Source organism: Protobothrops mucrosquamatus, unplaced genomic scaffold (assembly GCF_001527695.2).
Source record: "Protobothrops mucrosquamatus isolate PMUCROS unplaced genomic scaffold, P.Mucros_1.0 scaffold181, whole genome shotgun sequence".
NCBI lineage: Eukaryota > Metazoa > Chordata > Lepidosauria > Squamata > Viperidae > Protobothrops > Protobothrops mucrosquamatus.
In genome coordinates, this window is record NW_015386540.1 from 2,565,133 (window position 1) to 2,582,953 (window position 17,821).

At 38.3% G+C, this 17,821-nt stretch overlaps 2 protein-coding genes across 2 annotated transcripts in view; one reads left to right on the forward strand and one right to left on the reverse strand.

Moving 5' to 3' along the window:
- The window catches only part of LOC107285496 (toll-like receptor 2), a 16,300-nt gene extending 11,578 nt beyond the window's left edge, over positions 1–4,722 (forward strand). The window contains exon 2 of the mRNA XM_015813689.1: positions 728–4,722. Coding sequence (XP_015669175.1) covers positions 729–3,239 — 2,511 coding nt within the window. The 5' untranslated portion in view covers position 728 and the 3' untranslated portion in view covers positions 3,240–4,722. The remainder of the gene's footprint in view (positions 1–727) is intronic.
- A 2,293-nt stretch (positions 4,723–7,015) lies between these two features.
- On the reverse strand, positions 7,016–9,252 carry GPR75 (G protein-coupled receptor 75). Its single transcript, XM_029283683.1, has one exon. The coding sequence runs from the start codon at positions 9,242–9,244 to the stop codon at positions 7,595–7,597; it is 1,650 nt and encodes a 549-aa protein (XP_029139516.1). The 5' UTR covers positions 9,245–9,252; the 3' UTR covers positions 7,016–7,594.
- Between the last annotated feature and the right edge of the window lie 8,569 nt (positions 9,253–17,821).

Below are 17,821 nucleotides of genomic sequence, written 5' to 3' on the forward strand. Positions count from 1 at the left end.
GGTATATAAATTAAATTATTATTATTATTATTATTATTATTATTATTATTATTATTATTATTAACCCTTCCTACAATATTTAGAAAACTGTTATTTTAAAACATCTTCATCTGTAAATATGAATTGTGTTCATAGCTCATATCGATCATATATAAAACCTGATTTCACCATTCACTGATCATAGAAAGCAAAGGGGTGCTTTGATGGTGCCAAAGCATAATTCATTTTCTACATATGAAGCTATAAACAACAAACTGAATTGAGACTCACAGCCCACCAACATATTTGACTCCTGAAAGAACTATGTAGAGTAGGAACGCAAGGAATAGAAAAGGTGATAAATAGCACTTAGCAATAGCACTTAAACTTATATATTGCTTCATGATGCTTTACAGCCCTCTCTAAGGGGTTTACCTAGTCTTTTTACTTTTTACATTTTACTGAATTCAGAAGGATGGAAGGCTATGTCAAACCTTGAGCCGGTGACAAGTGAACTCACCAGCAGAATTAGCCTGCAATACTGCATTCTAATCATTGTGCCACCATGGCTCTTCCAAATGAAAGTTAAAGAATGGTTAAAATGTTATCTCTGTTAAAAAAGCTAAGGCTGAAAATATTGAAAACATAAGATAAATATAAATATAATTTTGTCAACTAAAAAGTTTCTGATTTGTGAAGTTGTAAAACTGAATTTATGTTACATTTGCTGTTTTTATTTTGTCTTTAGGATGGGATTCTTCATCAAAACCTTGCATTTTTATCTCATCATTCTCTTTTGTAGTGGAGATGAGCAATTTCAGCATTCAGACAATAAAAGTCTTCTGTCCAAGTCAAGTCCTTCTTCATTCCCTGAATCTCAAATTCCAAGGAGAGGCCTCAGCTTTTTACATAATGTAAGAACAAAGACTGCAAAAAAGAAAGCAGGCCTCAATATACTTAACATTTTAAATATGCGACACAATTATAGTTTCCAAGTTGATCCAACAATTGTTTTATCTAATATCCAACCACAGCATAGGTCATCTCATAAATTCTCACAAACTGATGGAATAATAAATGATTCATTGACTGACCCATCTCTAAGGAGCATGACATTGTCTCCTAAGCCAGCAGAGAAGCAACAAGAAGCTGAAAGCCTTTTAAATCTCAATTCAGTATTAAAGTGGAATGTTCTTGGTGATGAACAATACAACAAAAAGGAAACAAGATTTTCATCCTCAACATTACAAATTAGTGCAAGTTGTGGAATCCCAGCAAATGGCACATTTGATCTATCAAACAGGAAACTAACTGAGAATGAATTGAGGGGGAAAATGGATCCCATTTTCTGCAAAGCTACACTGGACCAAATTAAAAAGTTTAATGCAAGTCTCAACAACCTTGAGACAGATATCGCAACCCTGATTCCGTTATTCCTTGAAATGAAGAGTGTGTATTTAATTGATGTGAGTTATAACAAAATATTTATAAATACCAAATCTGCAAAAGACAGCTATAATCTGCAGCACAACAATCTTCTGTTTTTAAATCTCAGTCACAATCCCCTTAAAACTCTGAAAAACCTCATTCTACCGAGAGGTCTCAAGAGCATTGATTTATCTTTCACACAAATTAACCAAATACCAAAAGAATTCATTGCAATACTTTCTCAAATAGAAGAGGTATTTCTTCAGGGGAATCCATTTATATACAACGCTGAAGCACTTATGTCTAATTTTAATCCTGTACTTACAATAAGAAATCAAAAGCATTTCTTTAATGGAGGCATTTCATATACAAATTTTCCACAATCCACAATTCATCAAATAATGTTACATTGTTTCACTGAAGAACTTCCGGAAGGGTTTCAAAACACAAAAAACCCACATATTTTTCTTGACCTTAGCAATAAATCCATACACAATTTCCACTACTTACCAAAATCTTTGCGTCATTTTGATTTAAGCAACTGTAACTTACAAGGAAAAGCTAGCCCTAATCTTTTCCCAAATTTAACTGTGTTTAAAATTCAAAACAATAAAATAAAAAAAATTTCACCATATCTCCCAGACTCATTAGAGGAATGTGATCTTAGTAAAAATAACATACGTAATTTCCCTTTCCATGGGGCAGAGCAAAGTTTAAAATTACTCAATCTTTCTAGAAATCTTTTAAAGCAACTGAATGTGAACACTTCGTACCTTTCCCTAAATAATCTGGATGTAAGCCATAATTTAATTACAAATCTGCTGGGTCACATGGGGACATTTCTGCCTGAACTGAAATATCTGAATCTGTCAGAAAATAAAATATTTTTTCTGCAACCTGGGTCTTTACCTAAATCTTTGGTTGAGTTGGATATTAGCAATAATGCCATTGCCATTCTTATGAAAGACATGTTCCTCCATTTGACCAACTTGAAAATTTTAACCCTTCAAGGGGAACACTTTTTCTGTAACTGTGAATTATACTGGTTTGCAAACACATACCTTGCTAATCCACAAATGCAAATAAATGGCCAAGAAAGACTTTTCTGTGGTTTTCCAAAGAAAAAGCGAGGTCTTATGTTGCAAAACAGTCATCTAACAATGTTGTATTGTTCTCTTGGTCTTCAAATTGGAATTACAGTTGTTACGGTCATTTTGTTTATGTCCGTCATATCTGTATTATGCTGGCATTTTGATGTTCCATGGTATTTAAAGATGGGTTGGTATTGGTGCAAGGCTAAAAGGAAACAATATGAGAAGAGACCAGAACACAAAATATACGATGCTTTCATTTCATACAGTGAAAATGATGCTTCCTGGACTAAAGAAACTCTATTAAAAAACCTGGAAGCCAGTGGATTTAAAGTATGTTATCATGAAAGGGATTTCATGCCAGGGCATCCAGTTCTTGGAAACATTTTTTACTGTATCGAGAATAGCCATAAAGTTCTTTTTGTGCTATCACCCAGCTTTGTCCACAGCTGTTGGTGCCAGTATGAGCTGTACTTTGCTGAACACCGGGTTCTCACTGAAAACCAAGATTCCCTCATTATGGTTGTATTGGAAGATCTGCCAGCCAACAGCATTCCAAAGAAATTCAGCAAGCTTAGAAAACTATTACAAAGGAAAACCTACTTGAAATGGAGTCCTGAGGAACACAAACAAAAGCTTTTCTGGCACCAGTTGTCTACTGTGTTGAAAACTATGAATGAGCCAGTGCTAAGAACACAGAGGAAAAGCTGCATTAGGAAGCAGACAGATTCAACTGAATGAGAAGCAATGCTGATGAAGTATTGGAATATTTGGAGTATTAAAAAAAAATCAAATACTTCTTGAATCATCTGAAAGATACAATTATTAGAATACTGATAAGGAACCAAAGTAATGTTTTAAGTTACCATTCTACAAAAGTGGCCTCTTAAAACCAGGGTATTTCCTAGGAAACTGTTTGTTTATATAAGTACAAACACACTGCAGCAACCCAGAACTTCATAAAAAGAAAACAAACCACCTATAAATATCTTTCAACATAATTGATATCCACAAAACTTTATGGATAAGTACCTGAACACTTAGCCTACCACAGCACAATCTCCTTTAAGAATAACACTTCCATACATCAAAAACATCTCAGAAACAATCAACAGGCTATTACAGTTACACAGCATCAGCGCAGCACACGAACTAATTAAAAACGCCCTCCAAATCTTTTTCAGTAAACCAAAAGACCCAATAGCTCAAGAAACAGGAGCAAACTACAACATACAGTACAAGCCACTATATAGGACAGACAGGCAGAAAACTAGCAGAATCAGCAGTCAGAGGACATTAAAAAACGACTATCTTAAAGAATATTATCTAGTCAGATAATGAAATGACAACAAGCAAACAATTAAACTCAAGAGTACCAAGAACTCCACTGTTCAACTTCAGCTAAATATATTCTCTTCTATTACATTCTTTGATAACCAACTTTACATTATATTTATTCATAAGTGCTTTATCAATTTAGTCTTTGAATATAAGTATTTATAGAAACCTTTCTATTCTATTCTATTCTATTCTATTCTATTTCTATCTTGAATATGGCAACTTGGACTCTTTATTGCTGTTATTGTGTTCTTTTTTTACAAGTTGATAAGCTAATACTTTTCATGGTTTGTTTACTCAGAGTTTTTGTTTGGCAAATTTTATTTTCTTCTGTAACTCTTGTTTCTAACAGACTTAATTGCAGTTTAGTGTCTTGCAATTCTTTAATCAATTGTATCTTGAGTTAGTTTCATGCTTCAAATTTTCTTATTTTGGCTTTTAACTGTATTTTTCATTTGTTGTGTTGTTTTTTTTTTATTTTGCAGCTAATTTAATTAGAAAGCCCCTTGTATGTGCTTTACTTGTATCCCACATAGTAATGTGGGAGATTCCTGGTGTCCTATTTGTATTAAAAGAATTTCAATTCTTGTTTACATTTTTGTAAAACTGTGCCATGGAGTCTTTTCATTCATTTTTCTATCTAAAATGAAAAAATGACTGAAACTCGCGTCATTAAAATTGAGTTGTGATCTCCATATAATATTGGGAGAATTTCTATTTCTTTGACTGACGGTGTTGAGGCCCAGAACATTTTTTTTTGAGTATGACTAATGTCCTATGAAAAAAAATAGTGTAGTCTCTCATTGTTGAATTTATAATCCCCAAATGAGTACCAATTCCTCCTATATTGAAATACCTCTTACAGAAGTTTCCCACATTTTGTGTGTTGATTTATTTAAATTCAAATCCATTCATATCATTCAAATCAAATATTCTTCAAATTCCATTAATTTTTGAAAAAGAACTATTTCTCTTGAGCCTATTCCTAGAAGACAAATTCAATGGGGGAAATGATCAATTCAGGGGCAGACACAGGATTTTGGGATAACAGCTCAGACTATTATTCCTGTTTCTCAGTGTAGTCTTATTATTGGAAATAGGATTGATATATTTTCCCCATAAAAAAATCTATATAAAAATATAGGATGTCAGACATGAGGCTAAGGTAAAAACTTCCCTCTACAGTATACTTGTTCTGAACTGGAAGATCCAAAATCATCTAATACAATCTCATAGGTCTTAGAGACCTTTGTAACTCTGGAACAATTTGGATATTTAATTATTTTAGATGTATTGTAAATACAGATTGTGAAAAATTTGCAAATAACCCTAAAGGTGAGTTTGAAATTCTGAAATTCTAGCATATGGAACATGGTCCCAGTATATATGCAACTAAATATTAGTGAAATGGCTCAAGGCTATCATCTTTCTTGCCCTGTAAATCATACATGCACACATGCACACACGTTTTAAATGCATAGGGCATACATTATGAGAAAGAACATGCTTCAAACCTACAATTTTGATTTAGCAAAATGGGGCAAAAAAAGGTTGCAAAAATTACTAAAACTATTTTGTGTGATAGATCTCAAATTTCCAAGAAAAAAGAGCTCTAGGTCAATGAATATGCTTTATACAGGAAAGGTTCTAGATCGGTGGTGGCAAACCTATGGCATGGGTGCCAGAGGCGGCACTCGGAGCCCCCTCTGTGGGCACACGTGCTGTTGCCCCAGCCTTGCCTCCCCCCATGACCCCCTCTCCAGCAGCCCCCCTAAAGGAGACTCGCCCCCGAGCGTGGCCCACACGGAGCAGCGCAGCCAAGGACATGGCAGCCAGGCAGCGTAGATAAAACTCTGCCCTCACACCCCATTATGCAGTTGATGCTGCAAGGCGCGGGCAGAGGCTGTGGCCTCCATAGCGCTGCTGGGCTGCCTGGGTGATCTGCGGCGGGCCCTGGAGATGGTGAGTGGTCCTGTGGGCAGGCGGGGCAGGGGATGCAGGGGCAGAACGGGGGCAGGGCAGGGGGTGGAGTGGGGGCAGGGCCAGTTTTTGGGCACTCGGTCTCTAAAAGGTTCGCCATCACTGTTCTAGATACAATCCCTGAATCTCAATCACAGAATTAGCCAAGATAACTGCTGCCGCCTAAGTGTTCTTCCTCATGGCTGAGTCCATGCTTCCCATCAGTCTTTGGTGTGCTAGAAAACTATACTGTCATAAAATTTGCTGCTCTTACTAGTTATCTTTATCCTGACATAGGCATGACACTGACAAATCATCTTTATTTATATTGTAAAAAGCACACTCCAGACAGATTTGATGATATAATATCACCAGCCAAAACATCGATCACACACTTCTAACATGGGATGGGGAGAAGACAAGTTTTAACAGATGAAACCCACTAGTTTAGGCATCTCTAAAGCCTTGCTTTGTTTTTGCACAAATGTTTTGCACTAATGTGATCTTCTGGAATAATATTTAACTCATGACCAACACCAACCTGGCTACTAGGTGAAGTTTTCATGTTCCTTTGGGCATGGGTTTCATGCTGTTACAAAAGGGCTAAATCCATACTGAAAAGCTGAAAGTCACAGGAACTTTGATTGAAATGAAACTGTAGAGACATTTTTCTTGCTCACTTGCAAGTTCAGCCCATTACAACTGCTTCAGTCTAGTTGCTTTGTAGCTATTCCAGAGATTTTAAGCTGATAACTAAAGTGGATTGTCTCTGTAAGTGAATGCCCAAGAACTGAAAGAGTGCCAGCATTAGCCTAAACTGGCCACTCAGTCTGGGGTTAATCCCAACCCAGTAGCATTCACCTGACTTTGACACCAATCAACTGAAGCACATCAGATTGCACTCATAGCAAAACTGCCATGGTTTGCCTGCTTATAGGAAAAATAGTAAACTAATACTGGAACAACTGCTAAGAAGGGTTTTAAGGTAGTTGGAGGTAAGATGAGATGAAGGCAACACCATGAGGACAGAACAGGGGAAAAAAGATATTGCAAGAAGTGCCTTAGTTACCTTACAGTCTTAAATGTCTTATTGTAGTAGGAAAAGACCTAAGACTGAAGGGCTGCAGATTCAGTTTGTGCTTTTGAAAAAGACAAAAGTGATCAGCTGAGCAAATGTCAATAGAATGAGAGGGAACCACAAAAGAAATCCCACACTTCTGAACTGGGCACTAGATTTTATAACTTATTTTTATCTTTGTACATAACTAACTCTCATCTGCAAAAAATATTCCATGGTAAATCAATAATAGACATAACTCAGATAGAAATGTTTTAAAAAGCAACTTTGTAAAACACATTTTCGAGCACTCACCATATAAACAAGAAAGCAATTCAGTTATAAAACACAAAACAATGATGATTTGTGGCAGCAGACATTTTTTTAAAAGATTGATCTTTGCTGGAGTTCAGAAGAAATCTTCTGGGGTTATAATACTGTACACACACAGAAATCTTTAAAAAGGAGAAACACTACTAATGAAATGGCAGAATATGGAATAGTAATTTGCAAGACACATATAGGAGAACCTAGAAGCCTGGCTAAGGCATGAAGCTTGCAGTCCTATCTTTCCTAGCCCAGCTGCTGCCTGACTAAAGTAAAATCAACTTAATGTGTGGAGGGATTGAACATTCATGCACATGCAATAATGGTACATCGTATGGATGACTCATGGCACAACTTGCCAAGATATGATAGCCACCATTGTGGTAGAACATTGGACACTGCCGGCTCCCACCAGCTACAACGAGGGCACTGGTATCTGCTTAGCAGAAGTACTGTCATAATCCCGCACTAAGTCATTTGTTGGGTGATAATGCATGGCAATATAGGAGTTGGCATATCTGAATGGAGAATTTGTTGGTTGCAAGCTGTTGGGAGTGCTCACTTCCTGAGAAGGGCAGCTGTTATAAATACTATAATAAGGTTCAATACGGGTATTCATGGGGGTGGAACTACTCTGCCCTCCTCCATAATGATGATGGCCAACAGAAGCCTTAGGACTCAGCATACTTTCTTTAGAGCGACTAGGGCCACACGCTTGGTCCACAAACTTTTTCTGAGGCTTTGGAGATAGCATATAAGCTGAGTTGGTCTCATGATGAGATGATTTATTTCTGTTGGCCTCCAGACCCCCTTTGCCCACGGCTTGAAGCCGTGTTTTCTGTTTACAACAGAAAAAAACAAAGGCCAAGTATTGTATAAACCAAAGGACCCTCCTTCTTAAGCCAGCACTGTTACGGGAATATATAAAAGGATTCAATCCAGACTTTAAAAAAAAGAGCGTAAATCCACATAGTTCAAATTGATAAAGCACAATGCCATTGTTCCTGGACAAAACATCCTGTATCAAAGATATGCCCAATGGAAGGCAGCAAATTAAAACAGAAAGAACAATAATAATGCAAGTCACCACAGCTTTAGAGTCCTTGGCCGTGGACAAGTTAATCATGGACACCAACTGAAATCTGCTGGCTGCAGATGCAGACAGCTGGCCAAAGTTCTTCATGTATGCATGGGTTTGGATGTGTTGCAGCTTGTTATAGTTTTGGTTTCTATACAGAGCTGGCACAGTGCACCGTACCCCATCAGCACAACCAGCAGCAAGTGTTCCAGCAAAAGGATGAGGCCTGGAGGCATCAACTGTGATGATGGGGGGACATTTTCTCACTTGGGCATTCTTCCTCAAGGCTTGGGCTATCATGATATAAGAGACTGAAACTAATGTCACACAGGAGATGAAATCAATAACATACAAATAAGGGATGATCTTTCCCTCACCACTGATCAGGCTGGAAATAGGAAGGCAAAGACGAGATTTATGGGTCCTCATGGTGGCTAGAGTGGCCAGGGTAAAGCTTGTGGCCCAGAGGAGCAGGGTAAGCAATAGAGTGCAAGGGAAGGAGGCAGTTCGATTGGGTTGCTTCCCTAACACCATGCTTAATCGGTGAAGGGCAATAACAGCCACTGTCTTGAGGGACATGATGATAAACCCAGAGCTGGTAAGGTGGAAGGTAAAGCAAAAAGCATCAGGGATACCAGCTGCAGAATCCAAAAAGAGAGCAAAGGTGAACATGGGGGCAGTCACTCCACAGATGAAAAGGTCACAGAAGGATAGATTGAGGATCATAAAATCAAAGTTGGTCCTGAACTTCCGGAAAGCTGGGTCAAAGAAGGACAAAAAAACAATAAGGTTGCCATAAGAACCTAAGCAGAAAATGACAGCCAGCAAGAAGGTACATGTAACTAAAGTGGCTGTGTGGATTATCTCCTGCAGATCCCCTTGGAAAGAAAAGGAGTCATTGCTTCCCCAAGATGGTGGAGGCAGTTGTGCTGAGGAATTTGAGCGATCTGTCCACTTGGTTTCAGCCCACTCCGTCAGGTTCATCATCACAGAAAGTAACCTGCTGCTGTCCTGGCACTTCAAAATTGTGAATTTGGCATTGGTCGTTTGAGGTGCATACTTGGTGAGACCTATGTGTACAAATACAACCCCCCAATACCAAAAATTAGTTAATAAACATTAAAAGAGTTGTTAGTTTGTCTTAAAGAGTGTATATCAATAGCTGGGTTGAAATAAGTCTTTCAATTCTACTAGTTCAAGTTAGCCCTTAAATATATAGAAGAGTTTGACATTTGGTAACCTTACAGAAAATGGATTGGGTCTCATATCCTACTGAAAGCACACCCACGCACACATTAATGACACTGGATTTAGTATCAAAAAGTAAGAAACATTTTTACATATATTTTTAAAATTGCTATATGCTTTTTCCCCACTCAGATAATATCACTTGAAGCTAGAGTCATGTGGTAAAAAGAATCCCTTATTGCCCATTTATACCATCACAGAAACAGTGCCTCCCAATTCTTTCTTCAGGGGCAAAAAATTATTTGTATTATTGCATTAAAGGATATAGAAGATCTGGGTTCAATTTCTGACAACTTTAGATAATTTATGGTTAAAAGAGTGTTGCCTCCCCCAAACCACATGGAGACTTTGTGACAACTCATTTAAATTTAAGAGTACAGTATCAGAAAAGATGAAAAAGTCAAACATATCTCTCATGCATTAGTTTGGAAATATAATGAACTCTGGTCATACTGGAAGACCAATGACCTGGATACAAAGAGAGGCAGGGAACAAACAGCATTCAAAATCCATATGCATGGCATTTTGGCACTTGAGGCAGAGAATCCCATGTGAGCTTCTCCTATCAGCAAAAAATTCAGAAATAATGAATTCAACAGGAAATAATTTACTGTCATTTATTTACAACCAGCACTCATTCTAACAATATAATAATAGTAATAATGACTCTCACTGACTCTGTGGTTCATAACAGTTAAAGTAATTGCAATAAAATCAATAAAAGATGTTAAGTGAGAGGTTTCACACTCTGCCAAATTGAAGGAACCCTAAATGTGCCAACCCTGCAGTATACAATTGGCAAGGAAGATATTATAGGAGACAGATGTTGAAGTAACAGGCCCTATGTCATGAAGGGCTATATAGGTAACTACCAGCACCCTGAATTGTATCCGGAAGCAAACCAACAATCAGTGGAGCTTGCAGAATAAAGGTGTTACATGGGCATATACCGGGGCATGCCTATTACTGTTCATGTGCAACATTCTGGACCAGTTGAAGCTTCTGGGTGGTCTTCAAGGGCAGTCCCATGTAGAACCTGTTGCACAAGGTGACTAGGTCATGAGTAATTCTCTGAAGGGCCCTCCCAATCTTGTAAAAGGTATAATTGGCACACCAAATAGAGTTGTGCTAAGATCTTCCTGGACTTTATATATAAATATACATTGTTCTAAAATGAAGTACAAGAATGTCCATTTTACAATTGCAATGAAATGAGATTGGTGAGAGTGCTTCTTTCTCCATAATACTCTAAAGACAGACCATTGGATACAAGTCCAGACCAAGACTGTAACTGAAATCGCAGACCAAGGACTAGAACAACAGCTTCCAAACTGATACTAACATGTTGGTGGTAGGAACAGAAGGAAGGTGTGAGACTGGAATGACAGGGCTGGGACCGAAAGGGCTGAAGCATACATATGGGGCCAGGATGTCTCCTGGACTAGGATGTAAGGAACCAAAGCATGATCACGGGAACTGGAAAAATTGTCTCTGGGCAGAGAAATGAATGTCTTTGACCGAAAATCATGCCCATCATCTCAACTCTTGGCTTATTGAAGGCCATCATTTCAGTCCCACACCTGGCATTTTATCTCAGTCATTCCCATCCTCAGCCCGACCGAAAGGAGTGGTCATTTAATTTTAAAAAATAACATGGCAAAAAAGACCACATAAAGCAGCTCAGCTCATTCCGTTTCTTTATCCCCTACGAGTTTTGTTTTCTTTTTCTGAGGAGTCCTTGGTGCTTCCTGAGCTTGATTGTTTGTTTGCCAACTAGGGTTGCCAGGTCTGCTTCCAAAAAATAGCGGACAAGCGGGGGGGGTGGGGTGTGTTAAATAGTAAAAAAAGTAGACTGTACAGCTTTAGATTACGTACCATTTCATCATAAAGCTTTTGAATAAAAAAAATGTCCACTATTTTGTGAAAAAAAATAGTGAACATAATGTGAAAAAAGCGGACTGTCCACTCAGATAGTGGACACCTGGCAACCCTATTGCCAACATTTAATTACCTGACTAGATAATATCATAATTCTCCTATATTGGTTTTTTTAAAAAAATCTATCCCATGCTTTATAAGTACACTATACAGCTGCCCTGATTTAAATGGGATTCAGTCGGGTCAAAATTCTCAGAAGTACCTTTCCGGCCTTTTGAGAGTTTGAGAAAGAAGGCAATAACCTTCTTTCTTGTCCTTCCTTCCTTCCTTCTGTCCTTCCTTTCCCTCTTCCGTAGGGCTCGTAAGAAAAGCGCGGGGCCTAATCAGAAGGGCGGGCGGTTTTCGAATACGGCTGGACCTGTCGAGCTCTAGCTTAGCCGAGCGGGCTCAGGTGCGCATCGGGGTAACAAAGGACGCGGCCGCCTTCACCGGCCAGGCTAGGGCGACCCAGGCGCTCCGCTCTCCGTCCACCCACCGACCGACCGACCGACCCGCCGGAACGAAGCCCTCCGTCCATCGGCGGACCGGCCTGTCCTTACCAAGCGCGGGCTCCGTGGAGGCAGCCGGGGCCACGCGCCTCGCGCGTCCGTCCGCACCAGGGGCAGGAGGCCGCTGCAGTCGGGGCTGCGGCTGGCGGAGGGTGAAGTCATCGTCGGCGGGAGGGAGCGGTTCGACCTCCTCCGCCGTCTCCCTCCTGCGTTTGGACCGGAGGAAAAGGAGGGAGCGGGTCGGCCGCTGCGAGCCCGGCAAGCCTCGCCTCGCCGCGCGCGCCTGCTGAAATGGCGTCGCGCTTCTTTTTGCAACGCGCGGGTCGAGGACGACGGCCGGCTCAGAGGAGTCTCCCCTCCGAGAGGTTTCCTCGCCTTGCTCCGGGAGCCGTTTCCGCGCCCTCGGCGACACCGAAACCGCTCTGGCGTCTCGCCCCTGAGCGAGCGGGCGAGCGGTTTCCAAGAGCAGGACGCACGGCAATGGCACACTCACGCAAGCGCCTGGCCTGGAAGAGCGCCTTCGAGCCCCGCACTGCACAGAAACATGGTCGCAACCGGTGCGCGGTACCCGTCTCGCTCCGATCGAAGCGGCTGGCTCAGTCCCTTCCCCCTTTCTTTCCTTTCGGGGAACCTGCTTTGAAATTGGGGCGGGTCTGAGAGGTAGTAGCAGACGCTGCTGAAAAGTAGCATTTGCTGGTGGACATGCATATAAATATCCAGAACAACGCAAGGCGACCGTGCCTTTTTCTCCATCCTATCTCTAGAGCAGGGGTAGTCAACCTTGGCTCTTTTATGACTCGTGGACTTCAACTCCCAGAATTCCTGAGCCAGCTAAGCTAAGCTAAGCTGGCTCAGGAATTCTGGGAATTGAAGTCCACGAGTCATAAAAGAGCCAAGGTTGACTACCCCTGCGTCTAGAGTGCGAATTGTCGAGCATTTTGAATGGCACACGCCAGGTCCAGCCGATACTCACCCATAACTAGCAGGATTTCTTTCAAGTATAAATTTTTATTATTTTTCATCATAAAAAAAAAACACATCACAAGTACATCACAATGCTATAATAAAAGCCCCACCCCCCACCCCCCACCCCCCGGACTTCCCAAACCTAATCCCAGGATACTATTCAACTAAAAGTAAACTACTATTAATATCCCTAACTCCACAAAATATTATTCTACATAAGTAGGTGAAATATATAAAAAAAACAAAAAAAAACAAGTTATCTAAAAACCTAGATTATATTCCACCATTCTAACTAGCAGGATTTCAATTCACAAAAACGAGGGCACAATAAATGCATTATTCTTGAAGTTTCCCTAAAACATTTTTTTTTTAAAAAAAAAAGCAGCAGTGATGACGTTGGCGATAAGAAACATGTCTGTAAATAATGCCCTTATTAAATCAGCTGCAACTTTACAAAGTGGTCATAATCGCCTAAATATTCTTCATCAAGGAAGGTTAGGGAGAGAAAAAAAGGAGTGGGGGAGAGAGAGATGTGCCGTTCCAGCTGTGTCTATTCCAGGTTACTTTCTCAGCAGGTGTACTGGGGGGGGGGGCTTCTAGATACTGATCTTATTAGATGCATGGTGACATCAGCCATGACAGAAGCTCTTCCAAAGCTTTTTAGGGAGACCAGGCTTTTTTTTATTTTTATGAAATATAAGATATACCTGTTCAAGTCAAAAGTGTCCATCCTGTGGGAGATTCTCTAGCTGAAGGAAAAGAGACACAAGTCAATCTAGGTATCTTTTTCTTAAGAAAAGCTAGGTCTGATGTACTAGGAAACCAGCATCAGACATAAATTGGGTAGGATGTTCTAGCAGTGGAAGTGGCAGCCACAGAAGCCATTTATATTTTCTTATGTATAACAAGGTAATGTGTTGCATGAGCAGGTATGGGTGTTCTTCTTTCATGTGCATCTCTGATTATTGAAAGTAGCATCAGGAACAATAGGGTGTGTCATTCCACCTCTGGTCATATCACCAGGAAGGACCTAGAGCAGGTACCAACATATGAGCTGCTCCCCACTTGTTTCTCCCATAGGGGTACTTGGGTGAAATTTGGACTTTCTTTGCAACTCTGACCAGATCCATCTTCTTTTCAAAGTTGACCTGTTTTTGCCAGGTTCTCCCTTGCACCAAATCTGGTTCTGTTCTTATTCAACTGCTAGACAGTTATCCTGATAACAGAGCCTTTTTCCCTTTCTTTCCAACATTCCTTTGGATGCATAGTTTGAAATTTCCTAAACATTATTCAGATCACGAGCAGGTGTTCAACACAAAGTGTCCTCTAGATATCACTATCCATAAACTTGCAATTTAGAAGACAAAGCTCTAAACAGAAAAGGAGGTATATTATATATTAGAATTAATGACACATCATCTAGTAAAATGTTTTTCAGTGGGATCTTGCTACATGTTGTAGAGAAGCATGAGGGAGAAGTTAGCATTATATACATATACACATTCATCTGAGACTAGTAGCAAATTAGCCTTCTCTTTTGTTCCCCAGTCAGAAATACACAGGAGCAAAAAAAAATGTTGTACTCTTACTACAGTATAGTGTTGATCCAGTGCTATTGCCATTTATATCGGGATGGGGAGAACAGAAAAAATATGAAATATTTCCAAAATCCCTCATTTTCTCCTTTTTTTGCTTACAAATTGAACCACAGCTACCATTTCAGATAACTGAAAATGTTTGGTCAGAGATAAAATCTCTGGAATGATAGACAAAGTTGATTTTTTTTTAAAGCAAGAGGGAGATGTTAAATCTTGATTTATATCCTTTTGTGCATACATAGATTGCAATTAACTCAGTTATTATGGCGGTTTTGCATAGCCTTTTAAAAAAAAGTTTTGAGTCACATAATTTGTTTTTGTATGTTTGCAAAAGCTATATTGTTTCTCAATCAGGCATGGACGCTGTCACTGAAAATCACATAAACATACAATCATACCACTGTAGAATTAATATTTTCTCTCACTAAGGCAATCCTAAAGTGATATCAATGAAATGCTGCCTGGAGGAGGATGCAAGCAGCTTGTGATGTTCACCCCCCCCAAGTATGGATTTTTCTTCATAATGGCAGCAGAGCTACCCATTTGCTTTCTTACTTTATTATAATGCCATGACTTTGAAAAATAAGCTTTCAACATTTTGAACTGGTTTCCCAGAACAAAGTGACAACCAGCAAAGCTTCTTTAAATTTGTGAGACATTCAAGCAAGCAGTGTGAATTCTTGCTATCTTACCAGTCAAAATTTCCACATTATTTTTATAGATGAGGGATTGTGATAATTCCAACAGGAGTTTACCAGACTATGGATGAATATAACATTTACAAAAATAAGATCAGAAATAACAAGATTTGTGTACGCACTTCCTTACCAACTCGGCACCTTTTTGTGATTGGAAGCTATCCTACTCTTCTTTTTCCTAAGAGAGCCAAGTTACCAAAATCAAATTTGTGTGCTAAGCTTAGGGAGAAAACAACAGCAAATATTTTTACAGATTTTTCCTCTAAAAATATCTCATTTTAAAAGAATATAATTTATATGTGTGCATTTTAATTCTAAACCTAAAGCTGACAAGATTTGTAAAATGTGAATAATTCAAATAAGTATTGTTATATCATAAGACATGTGATAGTTTTTAAACTTCTCTTAACTGAATTACTTTTATGAAGAGTACCAATACAACTTTTAAAGTACTGTATCTACTTCTCTAATACCAAGACTTCATGTACTTTCAGAACTAAAAGCAAACAACCCACCAAGAGACTGATTAGACCCCAAATATCCTTGTTAGACATTGTTAGCTCCTATCCTAAATGAAAACACTTACTTGAGAGAATACACTGAAGGATAAACATGGTATGCATACCCAAATTTTTACAAATAATTAATTTATTCAGCTTTAAACTAAGTACACAACTGAAAGTAAGAAGATGCATTTGGCACTACCCTATACATGTTATTTCTTCACTTACTCTTAGGACATGCTGTCCAGGTTACACTGCCATGTTTGCTTTCCCAACAGGCAGATGATTTAAAAGCATATTATATTCCTGTTTTCACAAAGAAAAAAATACAGAGTGTGTGATTTTCAAGTCTGTGTTGTTTTTGTTTTCTTAAATGGGAGAGAGATTTCAATTCTCTTATTTACCATACATTAAAATATACCATTACTTAGGATAGTAGCAAGAAAAAAATATTGGTAAAAAAATCAATTCATTCACTAATGATAAATGAATATTAAACCGAAAACAAAATAACTTCATTAATGTGAATCAGCAGTATTATAAACCAGAAGAAATTGGCATTTGAATTGGATACAAAAGCTAAAGCAGTATTTTAACACTGAAAAGTGTGATTCTTTACAAGATAATCTCACAAATGGATTATGTAAAACTTTTGCAAACTATACAGTACTTTGTCAATGCAATGCCCCTACAATTTATACAATCTTTTACATTTATGTAACATGTATTGGACATGTTTTTTAAGTAGTGAGTCAATAGCCACCAGAGTTACAGATCAAAAAGGAATTTGGTGGGGACAGATACAGTACTTCTGTGTTTTAATGCAACTTAAGTATCTGTTCCAGCATGGAGACATAGAGTGAATGAGGAAAGGTGGGAATATCAATACAGAACATTTTATTTTAAAAGACTTTAACCACTCAGTATTAACATATATACATAAAATAAAACAATAGCAAATACCTGTTATTGTCCATGGGCTCTACTAAATTGGAAAAATGTAAGTTGCCACTTACAAAACCAGGGAAAGTTAAAATTCAGTACCTGGATGAAGGATCTTATTGAAAATCTGGCCATGAAACAAAGATTAACAGTATACATTTAGAAGCTAAGATTTTAAAGAGAACTGAGCACAAAGCACTGCATAGCTTGGTTTTGCATGTGAACTAAAAAGAAAATAAAAATATTTTTTAAAAAATTGGGATGGTATTACTACCTACACTTATACCCAAAGGTACAATGAAGAGTTGGGCATGCATATTCTTATAGGTTGGGTGCCCAGTTATTCATCTCATATCAACAAACAATCCATTTGTATAAGAAATAATCTAACTCTGAAAATTATAAGAAAAGGAAAAAGAGAAATTACGGTATTAGCCATTCCATAAGGTAGAATTTATCTTAAATACAAGACACTTGCATGGATGTATTAAAAAGAAAATTACAATTCTCTTATTCATGCAGAGACTAGTTACTATGCCAGAGCCTTTTTCTTCAGTTAAACAGAAATCTAATCTTCTTCAAGGAACATACTATATGTACTTTTAAAAAGGATTCCAACTATAAGCCTCTGAATTACCCAATCCGAAAGGGTTCTATATTCAATAAGTTACATTTTAAGTTTCCTTTATCTTTACAGAAATGAAGCAATCTCTTATTTTTCTGAGACCCTGAAAGAGACAGATAATTTGACAGTCACAAAACCCAATCTATCTTTAGCAAGAACAAGGGCAAAATTTGCCTCTCTTAAGCAGAGTCTGGAATGGAAATCTGTCATCAAAATAATCTATATACTGTACTATATACTATTTCACTTCCCAATTGCCAAGGAAGATTATCAATCTTTCCTGTTCTTCAGAAAGTTGGTGAAGTTTTGGGTATTTTACAAGACAAGAGTTATTGTAACTATATCTGAATGAGCAATTATTTTAAATAGTCTTCTTTAGGTGGTTTGATTCCTTGGGCACATATTTCTACTATATATTTCAGATTTTAATTTTTGCCTATTCTATATTTATTGTACCCAAATTATGTTTTATGCTAGTGGTTCGTTGACTGGAACAACCTATACAACCTATAAACCTTGAAAATAAATAATAAACAATAACATATGAGTGTATGTATT

Coding starts and splice junctions, on each gene's coding strand:
- GPR75 (XM_029283683.1), bottom strand. CDS start 9,244: ATGATGAACCTGACGGAGTGGGCTGAAACCAAGTGGACAGATCGCTCA.